Source organism: Vidua chalybeata, chromosome 21 (genome assembly GCF_026979565.1).
Source record: "Vidua chalybeata isolate OUT-0048 chromosome 21, bVidCha1 merged haplotype, whole genome shotgun sequence".
Lineage (NCBI taxonomy): Eukaryota > Metazoa > Chordata > Aves > Passeriformes > Viduidae > Vidua > Vidua chalybeata.
The window spans coordinates 6,022,191-6,035,235 of NC_071550.1; the positions used below are offsets into that span (position 1 = coordinate 6,022,191).

The 13,045-nt window shown below is 62.2% G+C and overlaps 2 protein-coding genes across 10 annotated transcripts; both read right to left on the reverse strand.

Annotated features, from left to right (window-relative positions):
* Positions 1-1,653: 1,653 nt before the first annotated feature.
* Positions 1,654-6,508, reverse strand: AK1 (adenylate kinase 1). 6 transcript variants are annotated; one of them, XM_053962444.1, is made up of 7 exons: positions 6,372-6,508; positions 5,068-5,110; positions 3,893-3,928; positions 3,213-3,376; positions 2,894-3,010; positions 2,182-2,373; positions 1,654-1,875 (listed from the first exon to the last, which is right to left on the reverse strand). In XM_053962444.1, exons 2-7 carry the CDS (start codon positions 5,075-5,077, stop codon positions 1,810-1,812), a joined length of 585 nt encoding a protein of 194 aa, XP_053818419.1. In that variant the 5' UTR covers positions 5,078-5,110; positions 6,372-6,508; the 3' UTR covers positions 1,654-1,809. The 6 variants fall into 6 exon arrangements, with proteins under 6 accessions (XP_053818419.1, XP_053818416.1, XP_053818417.1 ...); XM_053962441.1 differs by having other exon boundaries at positions 6,396-6,507; XM_053962442.1 differs by having other exon boundaries at positions 6,348-6,395.
* Positions 6,509-8,264: 1,756 nt separating this feature from the next.
* Positions 8,265-12,184, reverse strand: ST6GALNAC6 (ST6 N-acetylgalactosaminide alpha-2,6-sialyltransferase 6). Of its 4 annotated transcripts, none has more exons than XM_053962189.1 (7): positions 12,093-12,184; positions 11,576-11,690; positions 10,684-10,748; positions 10,386-10,565; positions 9,822-10,219; positions 9,522-9,629; positions 8,265-9,442 (listed from the first exon to the last, which is right to left on the reverse strand). In XM_053962189.1, the coding sequence occupies exons 3-7, from the start codon at positions 10,696-10,698 to the stop codon at positions 9,253-9,255; spliced, it is 891 nt and encodes a 296-aa protein (XP_053818164.1). In that variant the 5' UTR covers positions 10,699-10,748; positions 11,576-11,690; positions 12,093-12,184; the 3' UTR covers positions 8,265-9,252. The 4 variants fall into 4 exon arrangements, with proteins under 4 accessions (XP_053818164.1, XP_053818165.1, XP_053818166.1 ...); XM_053962190.1 differs by having other exon boundaries at positions 12,075-12,178; XM_053962191.1 differs by having other exon boundaries at positions 12,057-12,131.
* Between the last annotated feature and the right edge of the window lie 861 nt (positions 12,185-13,045).

The following is a 13,045-nucleotide window of genomic DNA, read 5'->3' on the forward strand; positions in this document are numbered from 1 at the left end:
CGGGATCCTCTGAGTCCCTCGCACCCTTCTCCTCGCGGGTGACACCACAGGACAACGACCAAGAGACCTTCAGTGATGGACATTGAGATGGTGGCAGCCACAGGGTGACAGAAGGAGGGTGGCCGTGGGTGTGAGGCAGCCACATGTGCAGCCTCCTGCACCCCATTCAGCCCAGCATCTTCCCCCTCACAGCATATGGGATGGCCTTGAGATTTCAAACCGGAGGAAGAGCATCTAAACCTCAACAACAAGCACTCAGGGCCATACTGGGGAGCAGGGCAGGGTCCCTGTCCCACTCCCTGCCCAGGTAACCACCTGAAGAAACTGAGGCACACTCACAGCACACCTACAGAGGGCTGGAGGCACAAGAGAGATGTGTCTCCCCACTCCCCAGTTTTAGGCTGTGGTGTCCTAAACCACACGACCCCTCTGCCCTCTTTCTCCAGCAGCACGAGGCAAGCACTCGCCGGCCCCAGCCCTGGATCGTTGTCCTGGCAGTGTGCCAGCCCCGGCCGGATGGCTGCATCCTTCCTGCCCGCCTGCCTCCCCGCAGTGCCCCAGGCTCTGCCAGTGGCTCGTGGCCCCGGAGCACGGGGCTGACGTCGGGCTGACTGGTGAGTTTGGGTTTTCGTCTTGGGGAGTTTTGTTTTTTCCCTGCTGGCTTCCTTTCTCCACTCTGACTCCTTGGCCTCGTGGCCTTGGCTGACCCCAGCGCTGCCGCCCCTCCTGCCCTCCCAGCTCCCTGGCTCTGTGCCCAGCTCCCAGCAGCCCAAAAGTAAGTGGTGGGGGGCCCTGTTGGGGTTGCAGCTGCGCTACCTCTGGCCCTCACTGTGGCTGGGTAAAACCCACCCCCAAGCTCCACCGCAGCCCCTCTGCTATGGTGTTGTGCCTGTGTGATTCTGTGGGTGCTGGGGAGCCCCTACATCCCCTGTCCCCCACACAGCACCCCCAACTGCCTGTTGGGGTCCTGTGACTCACCACCATGAGGCCACCCACCAGCCGGGAGGACACCCAGCCTGGTGGCTGGGCTCATCTGTATGTCCCCAGCATATTCCTTATCCCCTGGGGTCGGGGCTGAGCAGTGAGTGTCCAGACAGTGAGTGTCCAGGCAGAGCAGGACAGGGAACACCCCACTCCAGGGCACTGTGCCACCACAAACCATCACAGTGCAGCCACCGCGTACCCCAAAAAACCCTGACAGCCAACAGAAACCAGGAAATGCCAAGGCATGAAAGTGGTGGAAATCCCCATCCCAAATCCGGTCGCCTCCGGCCCCTGGCAGCCAGTGGGAGAGCTGAGACGCATGTGCAGGACACGACTCAGATGCTGCCTGTGCGTCCGGAGACACACCCAGAGCACGAGGGGGTTCAGCAGTCGGGACAGAAGGAGGGCGGCCGGGAGTGGCTGGAGGATGCAGGCGCAGGCTCCCTCCAGGCCACGGATTGGGAAGCCGGGGCGAGCGGCCGGGATGCTCCCTCCCTTCCTCGGAGCGCAGCATCCCGCTGCCCCGGCGGGATAAACACCCACTTCCTGCCCTTAATCAGCTCCAGAGGGGCTGGGGGGAGGACGGAGAGGGAGAAAAAAAAAAAAAAAACCAAAACGTTGGAAAGAAAAACTCATTTCCTGCGACAGAAGAAAAAGATAAAGTCTGGATTCATTAAAGTGAACTTTACTGGGGAGAGACGGGAAAGAGCCAAACACAATGTCCTTGAAATTTCCTCCGCACGGCTCCGTCCACGAAAACAGGATAAAGCCGCTTCCGCTGTCTCTGCTGGAGTGCACTGGGGGGAACTGGGGCCGGGGATTCGGTTACAGGCAGTCAAGGTGGGTGCAGACCTGCTGGAAAACCTCCTCCACAGAGCCCTCGGCGTTGAGCTGGGTACAGAGGGGTTTAACTGGGGGACTTGCCCGAGGGCTCTCATCCGAGAGCAACTGGAACTCTCCCAAGGACGCATTTTGGCCATGGGTGAAGAGACCAGAGCTCATTTCGGGCAAAGAGGTGCAGGCTATCCTTGGAGGGGGTCGTGTTGGGAATGAGAGGGGTCAGACCCACCCCAAACTAGGCAGGATTGAGTTTTCCTGCTTCCCTCATCATCCCCATCCATCACTTCCCCTCCCCTGGGACACAAGCCCCAAGCTGTGGGGCTGGAGAGTGCTGGCATCAGCCGCACTCCCGCTTACCTGGCGGACGATGCCTCTGCTCTTGTAGAAGGCAATGACAGGCTCAGTGGCCTTGTAGTAGGTCTCCAAACGCTTCTTGATGGTCTCCTCATTGTCATCCACCCTCCCGCTGGTCTCTCCTCGCTTCAGCAGGCGTTTCACCATTGTGTCCTTCCCCGCATCCACGTAGAGCAGCAGCGTGGGGGGCGCGATCTGTGGGCAGAGGGGACATGGCTGTCAGCACACTGAGCTGGCGTGGGTTGGTTTGGTTTGGGGGGGTGGTGGTGGCCAGCATGAGAGTCACAGATGTCCCCACGCCACCCTCTTCATCCCTCCACAGGGGTCTGGGGGCCAGCAGGACACAGAGATGTCCCCACACCATCTCCTGCCTCCCACCGCTTTGGTCTGGGAGGCACCAGGACACTGCTCCAGTGGCCTCTAGGGCCACGCAGAGGAAGGCAAAGGGACACTGCAGCCAAGCCCTGGCTCTCTGCCATCACCATCATGTCAGCACTGTTGTCATGCTCTGTCAGCCTGAGGACACCCTGGTCCCTCCCACTGTGCTCTGGGCACAGGCTGTCCCCGAGGCAGGGGGATCTGCTGCCCAGTTCAGACCCTTCTGGGATGTGATCTCTGCTGGGATGGGAAGCCCAGGCTGCTGCTGGATCGAGTCCCTGTGCTAAGCTGGTGTGTGGCATGGCCCAGCATAGCACAGCACTGCACCAGTCCTCACCTTCTTTTCAAACTCCTCTCCCTGCTTCACCTCGCGGGGGTATCCGTCGATCAGGAAGCCCTTGGACACGTCTGCTTTGGCCACCATGGCGTCCCGCAGCATGTCCAGCACCGTGTCCTGGAGCGGGGAGGACAGAGCTGCTACGGCTGATGTGGGACAACAGGACTCCCACACAGCACCCCCAGTCCCTGCTGCAAACCCGGCCCTGGGATGGCAGGGCCAGAGATGCCTGGGCCATGTGCCAGCCGTTTCTGTGGTGGCCCCACTGACACCCCCGCACACCCCACCACGTGGCAGCTGGCGGCTGGTAGGGACTTACCAGGGGCACCAGCTCTCCCTTCTCCATGATGGCCTGCAGCTTCTTGCCCCGCTCCGAGCCCGAGCTGACCTCTGCCCGCAGCAGGTCCCCCGTGGACAGGTGGGTGTAGCCATACTTCTGCACGATCTTCTCACACTGTGTCCCTTTCCCCGAGCCGGGGCCACCTGCAAGGCACGTGTGCGTCCTGAGCCATGGGTAAGGAGAGGGAGGGGTACACGGGAGCAGCAGCGCAGACTCACGAGTCCTCAGAGCTCAGTGACATGTCAGTTGGTGTCCCCAAGCCCAGCACCAAGCGGATGGACAGAGCTCCTCTTGAGGTTGCCCAAATGCTTGGGGGTGGCATGGGCTGCTGGGAATTGGCATATGGGCGCCACACCCTGATGGCACCCAGGGCATCACCACCCAGGGGTTTGTCACATTACCTCCCAGGGGTTTGTTCTCACATCAACCCCCAGTGGTTTACTGTCACATCTCCCCAGATGCTGCCACCCCATGCCTGGCCAGAGGTGCCCTCCTGGTCCCAGCATACCCCATGTGGACTCGAGGAGCCAAGCTGGAGCCACAGCCATCCCACAGTGCCTGGGAATAGCCCAGTCAGCCTCCAGCCCTGTTTCCCCAGCCTAGAGGTACAGAGAAAAGGCCTGGGCCCCACCAGTGACAGGAGCCCGACACAGACTTACCCACCACAAAGATGATTTTGTGCTGCTTGAGCTTTTCTGAAAAAAAGAAAGGAAAAAATTATCAAAAGCCAAAAGGTCCATCAGGGAGTGAGGTGTCCCCAGGGGGTGCCAAATCCAGGGCAGGCATCCCTGGGGATAGAGGGGACCGATCCAGGAGAGTCCTGGGGGGAAGATGGAGAGGGAAGCAGACGTGTGTCCTGGTCACCTGGGCAGGCTGGGATGTCTGGCCACGTCTGACACAAAGACCCCATGGCACCTTGGCCATGGGGCTGGAATTCCAGTGCCACATGGTGTCCCAGAGGTGGTCATTGTCCATGGCTCCACTGCAGGCAGGGACTGGCCTCATCCATCCCTGTGGCTGGCTTCTCACCCCGCTGGGCTAAGTGGGGCCGTGGCAGGCTCAGCTTGGCACGGCCACCTCGAGCACCTGGCACAACCCCGGCAGTCCCTGGACCCCAGCATCGGTCCCTGGACTGGTGGCCGACGTGCAAGTGGCACTGAGCGCCCCGTCCCCTGCCCAGCACGCTGGCACAGGGTTCTCACCACCTGTGGGATCTGTGCACCAGCCGTGGTGTGGGGTGGTGCCAGGGGGTGATACCGAAGGGGGAAGCAGAGCTAAAAATAAAGTTGAGCTGCTCTGGGGCCACTTTCCTATCTCCTGATTACGGCTGGATGAAATTTCAACTCCTTGGCACCCAGCACTCCCCAGAGCTGGGGACAGAGCCAAGTGTCTGGCAGGGACCAATGGGATGTGGGGCATGTGGGGGGGCTGGAGGGACATGGGGGATGGACAGAAGGGAGGGAGGCAAGGACACAGGGGCACGTGGAGGGGGGGAATGCAAAGAGGACCAAGGGCTGCACGTAACAGGGACAAATGCAGGGGGAACAGAGGGGACAGAGGCAGGGAGGGAAGGGGAATGCAGAGGGGGTGGATGCAGGGGGGCCAAGGGGATGGATGCAGGGGGGACCAAAGGGGTTGGATAAAAGGGGGACAGGGGCATGCAGAGGGGATGGATGCAGGGGGGACAAAGGGGGTTAATTCCAGGGGGGATTGATGCAGGGGGCAACCAAGGAAAAGGATACAAGGGAGACAGGGAGATGCAGGGAGAGTGGATGCAGGGGACGCAGAGGGGATGGATGCAGTTGGAATGCATGCAGGGAGATGGATCACTCACCTGCCGACATGCTGCCGTGGTCCAGGCACAGAAGCACTTAAGGCTGCCAGGAAAGAGCAGGATAAACAACTCAGCACATCAGGTCACCAAGAGTCTGGGAAGAAAAAGGGTCTCCCTTTTTGGCCATGATGGTGCCCAGCTCCAAGGCCAGGCTGGGGGGATGGGACAGAAGACACAACTCCTGGCTCGGCCCTGGAACAGGGAGCTGAGAGATCTCTGCTTCTGCGGCCATCACTCACCTGGTTCCCAGCAGTCACCCTCCGCATCCGGCTGCGGTAAGGGCATCCCCATGCCGGGTGACGCGTGGTGACGTTGCCGGCTTCCTCCCCTGCCCTGCCCACATCCCAGTGCCTGGGGTGCTGCCTGACAGCAGGAAACCCGCTTGGGATGCCCGGTGCCACCACAACACCAAGTGATGGAGGCTGCACCCCCAGCTCCCCACGGGCTGGTTTTAGGGGGGTGTCCTAAGGAGGGGGTTGCAGCACCCCATTGCACCCCCAGGACCTCCAGGGCGTGTTTGGCCACCCCACCTGCCCACACCCAGCCCCGCAGCAGCTGACCTGCTTGGCCACGGTGCGTCACCCCAAACCGGCTGGACGGGGTGCAGGGAGGGGGCATCCCGTGGCCAGAGGAGCCCGTAGCCACTGACAGGTCGTGTTACAGCCTCGAAAGGGCAGGGACTAAGAATGGCCGGACTGAAACCGGCACCGGGTCACATCCCACCAGCGCTGCGGGGACAAAGTCCTGAGATGTCCCCCACGGGGTTTGGGGAACGCAGGACCCCCGGGTCCCTAACTGTGGGGGTGCTGACACCTAGGACAGCCGGCGCCAGTCTTGGTGGGGTGACAGGGGGCTGCGGGCAGCACCGGCCCTCAGCGCCAGCTGCGTGCCTGACCCAGTGCGGTGCCGCTGCCACGGGGGCAGGTGAGGGGGACGTGCAGGTGACCGGCCCAGAGGCGATGGGGGTGCGCTGACCCGCTCGGGTCGGGGCTGGGGAGGCGCTGCAGGGTGGCCTTGTGACTCCCCAGCCAAGGCTCTTGCGGGCTGCCCCCCGGGCTGCCCCCAGCGATCTCAGCCCACCGCCAGCTCCAACCCACCCCTCCCATTCCATCGGCAGCCGCCAGCCCCTCCCTGGGACCCGAGCCCCCGGGCCGGGCTGCTCCAGCACCGCTGCAGTGCCCCCGCCACCCCTCGCAGGCGCCAAGCAAAGCCCCCCGCGCTGCTGCGCTGCCCCGGGCCCGCGGGTCCCGCACTGACCTGGCCCCGTGTCCCGCACTGACCTGCTCCCCGGGTCCCGCACTGACCTGCTCCCCGGGTCCCGCACTGACCTGCTCCCCGGGTCCCGCACTGGCCCGGCCCCGCCGCCGCCCGGGCCCGCCGGTACCGCTATTTATAGACCACGGCGGCGCGCGGGGCACGCCGGGAGCGCGCGGCACCGGCGGCGCGAGCGAGCGGCGCGGGGGGACAGGGAGGGACGAGCGGGGACGAGGCGGTGGCACGGCGGTGGTACGGCGGTGGCACGGCCGTGGCACGGCGGCGGCACGGCGGTGGTACGGCGGCGGCACGGCGGTGGTACGGCGGTGGTACGGCGGTGGTACGGCGGCGGCACGGCGGTGGCACGGCGGTGGTACGGCGGTGGCACGGCGGGCCCTGCGCCCGCCCGCACGGGCAGGGGCGGGGAGGACGCGGTTCAGCCCTGCCCGGCTCGGGGGTGCGGGTCCGCCTGCGAGGGGAGCCCCCACCCTGCCGGGTCTGGGGTCTCCGCGCCTCCGCCCCCAGCTCCTCGGAGGGGAATGCTTTTCGCGTCACTGTCCACATGTCGCCTCCCCTTTTCTGCCCCCTTTCCGTTCTCATGTCCCCATCCCTATCCCTAGTGCCCATCCCTGTCCCTAATGTCCCCATTCCTGTCCTTACTGTCCCGGTCCTTGTCCCTAATATCTTCATGCCCCTATCCCATCCCTATGTCCATCCCTAATGTCCCCCTCCAATCCTCATGTCCCCATTCCTATCCCTACTGTCACAATCCTTGTCCCTAATGTCCTTATGTCCCCATCCCGTCCCCATGCCCCCACCCCCAGCTTACACCCCCCTCTCCCTCAGCTCCAGGGGTGTAAAACCCCGGGAGTGTTGTGTCCTTGTTAACATCTGCTCAGTGAGAGATGCCGAATTCCAAAGCCAATAGTATAGATTTTATTTAACAATAAAATGTGAGGTAGAGAAAGAAATAGAAAAGAGGGATTGTGCGTGTGGGGGAGAGAGATCGGTCAAACAGAAGATTGTCACCACCCGTGGATCCCTCAGCATCCCGCTGGTCCTTCTTCACCCTGGTCTTCGTGGTGAGGGGGTCCCAAGGTTGTTGAAAACTTCTCACTATTTATACATTTTTGCAAATGAAGGCATTAATGCTCATTGGCTACACAGTTCCTTTATTCCATTGGTTAGAGGATTCCCTCTCTTCTAATGCTAATTAATCCCATGCTGTCTCTCTTCCCGTGAGTCTGTGGTTTCGATCTCCCCCTGCCAGAATTACCTTCTACCCAGCTGGAGCTGATCCCATCCACCACTTACCTGGCTGGCTTTCCTTGTGGATTCTTCGTGTCGTTATCAGTGACACATTCTTCTCCCCCAGTTTTGTTCACCACCCCTAGTCTGAGATAATGCTCTGACAATAGTACCACCTTTCTCTTATCTCAAATTCCTCTTACGAATTCAGCAGGGGGAAGAGGGGCTTCTGTGGTTGCAGAGGCTGTCTATCCCATAAGTTGGGGTGATCTGTTTGACCAGTGCTATGTGTATGAGCAGCTGCCCCTCCACAGCTTGTCTGGATGTGTTACCCAGGATGTGCCAGGCCCAGAGCCAGTGCCAACGTGCTGCTCCCTTCTGTGCCCATCTCATGGCAAAGTCCTTCTGTGGCACCAGACTTTGAGACAGGCAACGGTGATCTCCCAGTCCTCGCACTTACCTGCCCTTCCTCCTCCTCTGTGGCTGCAGAGACCCTGTCCCAAGACCCTGTGACCCCCAGGGCACCTGGCTGGGGGGGACACAAGCTCTGACTGTCACTGTCAGAGCTGGAGTCAGTCAGGGACTGGACATGGATCCCACCTGGACATGCTGGTCACCTTGCTGCACCCTCCTGTGTGTCCAGGGACAGTATTGCCACTGCCATCCTCCCCAAAAACCCGTCCAGAGCCAGGGCTCAAGGTAACAGACTGCAGCAATATTTATTCCTGTACAAACAATTACAAAACATGGATGCCCCACTGCTTCCCCCAGCACCAAGCCCCCCAAAACCCCAGCCACAGCCAGAGGGAAACTGAGGAATGGATTCCTGCCAAGACTCAGCACCCAAACACGCCCTATTTAGGTGCTTTCCCCAGATCAACTTCTCTGCTGCTGAAAAATTAGTAACAAAGTCCTGTCCCAGCCTCTGGATGCCAAGAGGCACCACTGCCCCCCACTGCCTGCCCACTTCTAAATTGTTTATAAGCAGCTACTGGTCCTTTGTTTCCACTAATGAGCAGCCCCTACCCACTCCTTTGTCCAGGAAACCCAAGTAGAAACCCCAGGATTAGAAGCAGGGAGAAAAAAAAAAGGCCAAAACCCCCAAAAAGCTCCCAAAAATCCCATCTTTCAGTTAGAAAAGGTTTTGGCAGTGTGGGGGCAGTGGTGCTGGGAGGGGCTGGTGTTTTTGGGGTGCTGGGACAGGGAGGGTGGTAATGTCACCCCCATGGGGTCCCACCAAAAACTGTGGGGTTCTGCTGTGGGAAGCATGACTGAGGACTGGGATGTGGGGCTGGGGATGGTGGGGGGGCTGAGCTCCAAGAGGGGGTCTCCTCACCCAGACCGTTGGGGGAAAGACCCCAGAAGTGGTGCAAACCAAAACTGAGCCGAGGAGTCCTGGAACCCCCTTACAGCCTCACAGGGGCTGCAAGGTGCATGGACCAGGATGGGGCAGGATATCATGGCCAAATATCCTGCACATGGAGGGGGCACACCCCATATCTTACATTCACCACCTGGCCCCCAAAAAACAGCTCAAAAACCCAACACATCCCAGGTGCAAGGAGCCACCACACACAACAGCAGTGGTCCTGTGGGAGGCAGCTGGTGGCGTCTGATGCCAGGATCCCACCACTCCCATCCATCCCAGCTGCAGGGGTCTGCCCAGCAGGCATGGGGCAGCCCCTAGGTCCAGGTGGGGTGGGAGAAGGTGATGTTGTAGAGGCCGGCCCAGCTGGCAAAGACCCTCTTCTCAGTGATGAAGCGGTGGTGGTTGCCCCTGCGGCTCCGCTCGTTGTGGATGTAGGTTGTGCACTCGTCGGGGCCCTTCGGCTCGTAGTAGTGGTAGGGCAGGCGGCGGGGTGGGGGGTGGCGGCTGCAGTGGGGAAAGAAACATTGGGTGAGCCCCGTGGTGGGGTCAGGGCGCTGGGGTGGGGGCCTGGGGGTCTCCTCACCCGCAGTAGCTGGGTGGCACCATGCCATAGACGTGGATGGCGTCGCACAGCTCCACCGCGATCACCATGGTGAACCAGCCGGTGCTGAGCCACGAGCGAGACTTCTCCCTGGGGAGGAAAAACAACAGGAAGGATGACAGGGGTGAGGTGATGTGGATAATGGAGTCCCCCTTAGTGTCCCCAGTGTGCCCCAGGGACCCCCAGCTCAATGCTGCAGCTCATGAAGCAGCTCCAAGAGTCAGCTCTGTCTTGGGAACCTGGAGAAAGGGGAACACAGCAAAAGAGGTGGCTCTGAGGTACCTGTCCTTCCCTGTCTCCCCCCGAAACAGGTCATCAAACTGCTTCATGCGGCCGGGGGAGACGACGTAGGCTGTCATGTTGGGGAACGAGGCGCAGACGCGCTGGATGATCTTCAGGAGGCTCTTCTGCATCTTGGTGGGCGGCCCCCAGAAGATGAAGATGGTCTCTGGGGTCTTGTTGACGAACTCTTGGGGCCGCTTGAGGACACGGTAGAGGCTGGAGTGGGCCACCACACGGAAGCTGGTCTTGTTGCCCACATCAGCATTGTAGCCTGTGGTGGGAGCATCGTTCATGCGGATGGTGCACTCAGCCCCGTCGATGACCGTGCCCAGGTGGGTGCCCAGGAGGTGGCTGGAGCTGGTGACAATGACGCATTGGTGGCAGCGGGCAGTCAGGGTCTGGTGATGACAAGTGCCGTCAGCAGGTGACTTTTGGTGTCACCGTGGACAGGGTACCGTTCCCTGCGGAGCCACTGTCCTCGGGAGGGGACAGTTTGGCTGGATGCCAGCAGAGGGACAGACCCTGTGTCACCGCCCAGGCCCGGCCCCGCTGCCCAGCCCGTACCTTGTTCCCGCAGACAGGCAGGTACCCGCTTTTCACCCCCCACTTCTTGAGGTCGGGGGGCCGGCGGGCTCTGCCCCGCAGGCGGCTGTAGGGGAAGACCTCGCTCCCGTTGCCGGAGCTGTAGATGATCAGCAACATGATCAGGGCAAAGAGGACCCCCAGGGCGGCGGCGCGCTGGCTCTGCGGGCGGGGGAGAGCATCAGCCGCTGCCCCCCAGCATCCACCCCACTCCCAAGGCATCTCCAGCAGGATGCCTGCTGTCCCCAGGAGGTCCCCGAGGTGTTTTTCTGGCACTCACCGTGCTGCCACTCATGTCTCCGTGCCAGCCTCAGCGCACAGCGATCGCCGGCGTCCCGCGAGCACCTGCAAGGCATGTGGTCACCCCCAGCCTGGCCCATCGTCCCCAGGCTGCTGGGGGTACAGGATCAGGTGTACACAGGACGAGTCTCCAGGTCCCCCTCTGAAGAGGAGAACAATCCCCCAGAATTTATGAGGGGAAAAGAAATGCTGTTGACAGAGGTTGGGCAGACTCCGGGGTGTGGAAAAGCCAAACCCAGCCGCAACTTATGCCTGGGGAATCCCCACGTTAAGCTGGGTCCAGGGAGGATTATCCTCCCCTCGTGGGGATGAAACCACTCAAACCGCAGGTTTAGGGAGGGTCAACCTGCTGCTCGTGCAGTGAAATTCCATTAAAACCACCGCCACAGGAGCCTTGGATCAGGAGGGAATGGAAGGAAGTGAGACCTACCCCACTCAGTGCATGCATGGGATTGCATCCAGCAGACCTGCAGGGACCTCTCCAGCCCCGGAACCCACTCTAACTTCCACTCAAAGTGGACTGACCCAGTTTAGTCTTGGGAGCCCTGGTTAGTGAGCCCCAGCCATTCCTGGAGCGCTCCAAGCAAATGGAAATTAGAAACCACTGAGGCCTCTTTACTAATTGTCACAAGGAAAATTATGCAACAGCTTGAGATCAACCCCTGGGGGGAGCTGACACCTCGAAACGCTCTCAGGGCCGGCGGTGGTGCCAGAAGGTACCAGCCTGCCCGGGGAGCCCAGGCCATGGCCCGCGTGGTGATGCTGAGGGGCTTCGTCGTGCAAAGGCTGGGGACGGCTGTGGGACCCCCACTCCCGGACCCCACTTCGCTCCCTCCATAGCTCTCGGGCCATGTGGAACCCCGCGGCCTCACCTGCTGGGGGCTCTCATGAGGAGTCCGTCACCTCCTGCGCCCCGCGGGCGGCGGGCGCTGCCTGGCCCCTGCAGCGGGCTCGGCCATGGCCGGGACCGGGGCTCACATTGCGGCTCTGCGGGAGAAGGCTGCTTCAGACCCAGCCCCCCTCCTCCGCCGGGGATCTCCCAGCCCCGGATGCGAACCCTCCCGCCCTCCGGGAAGGGAAAACCGGCGCGGCCCGGGGTGCGAACCTCCCGCCACTCCTACGCGCGAGTCCTCCCCCGCCCCGGGGAGCGTCCCCCCACCACCGGCAGCGGCCGCGGCGACACGGGAGGGAGCCGGACCCTTCCTACCCCTCCATCCCCTGTGCACCGGCCCCGGGGGCAGGGGCCCCTTCCCCGCCCGGCCACGGCGCGTTCCGCCCCTGCACCGGCTGAACGGGCCCGGCGGGGACGCGCGAGGTCCACCGACCGCTCCGGCCCGCAGTGCGCCCCGACACCGCTGCCGATATTGATACCGCTGCCGATATTGATACCGCTGCCGATGCCGCTATCGCTGCCGTTACTGATGCCGCTGCCGATACCGACCGCGCCGCTGCCCCCGCCCAGGCCGGGTCCTAGTGCCGCCCTCCCGGGATGGGCGAGCACCGCCGGGTCCTAGTGCCGCCCTCCCCGGATCGGGAGAGCCGCTAGATCCTAGTGCCGCCCTCCCCCGATCGAGAGAGCCGCCGGGAAAGACCAGGACTGATTTCCCGGTCCCCGTGGGCACCGGTGCGGGCAGCGGGGATGGGGGGCAGCGCTGCCCGGCCGTGCCCGCAGCAGCACGCCGCGCCTGAGCCGCTGCCGGGCGCAGCGCATTGCTGGGATGCCGAGGTCTCCCCCGCGCTGGCCCGGCAGCTCAGGGCCCCGCTCTGGGGGGTTTCGTGGCGCAGGGGGAGAGCTCCACCGCTGGCCGGGACCTGCATCCCTGACGCCTGTCCAGAGCGATTCTGGCTCTGCTGTGCCGGTGATGCCTTGCCCTGCGTAGGGCTGTGGAAGCTGAGGCGGCAGGCAAAGAGCTCCATGGGCTCCTCTGCTGCACTGCCCTGCAGGAAGCAGCCCTGGCAGCACCCCCAGGTCCTGGACCACTCGTTCCTCACTGCAGCCCAGCATCTCTGCTCCTCCTCTCATCCCTGGCCCCCCAGACAGCACTGGACCCACCCAAACATGTGGCATGTGCTTACATGTTCAAAGGGCTGCTGTGGGCTCAGGGCCACACACTTGCCCATGGCATGTCCCATCTCTCCAGTGCCCTGTGACAGCCCAGCAGCACTGAGCCCTGTGGGACTGAGGATCACGCCTCAGACCCATCCTGCATAGATGCAGCTGCTGCTTCCCAAATAACCTCAACTGCTTTCAGCACCCTCTTCCATGTTTAGGCTCATCTCTACCCCCTTGTCACCTCCCCCTCTTATTTATAGCCTGGCAGCCTGTGATGAGGTGTTGAGTA

Bases quoted from the DNA above. Each gene is read 5' to 3' on its own strand.
- AK1 (XM_053962440.1), bottom strand. From the start codon at position 4,143: ATGGGGTCTTTGTGTCAGACGTGGCCAGACATCCCAGCCTGCCCAG. The intron at 3,011-3,212 runs GTAAGTCCCTAC...TCCCCGCTCCAG, and splicing joins AGGGAGAGCTGGTGCCCCTG to GACACGGTGCTGGACATGCT. The intron at 2,374-2,893 runs GTGAGGACTGGT...CTCTGCCCACAG, and splicing joins GAGAGGAGTTTGAAAAGAAG to ATCGCGCCCCCCACGCTGCT.
- ST6GALNAC6 (XM_053962189.1), bottom strand. The intron at 10,220-10,385 runs GTACGGGCTGGG...TGTCATCACCAG, and splicing joins TGCCTGTCTGCGGGAACAAG to ACCCTGACTGCCCGCTGCCA. The intron at 9,630-9,821 runs GTACCTCAGAGC...TTTCCTCCCCAG, and splicing joins GGGGAGACAGGGAAGGACAG to GGAGAAGTCTCGCTCGTGGC.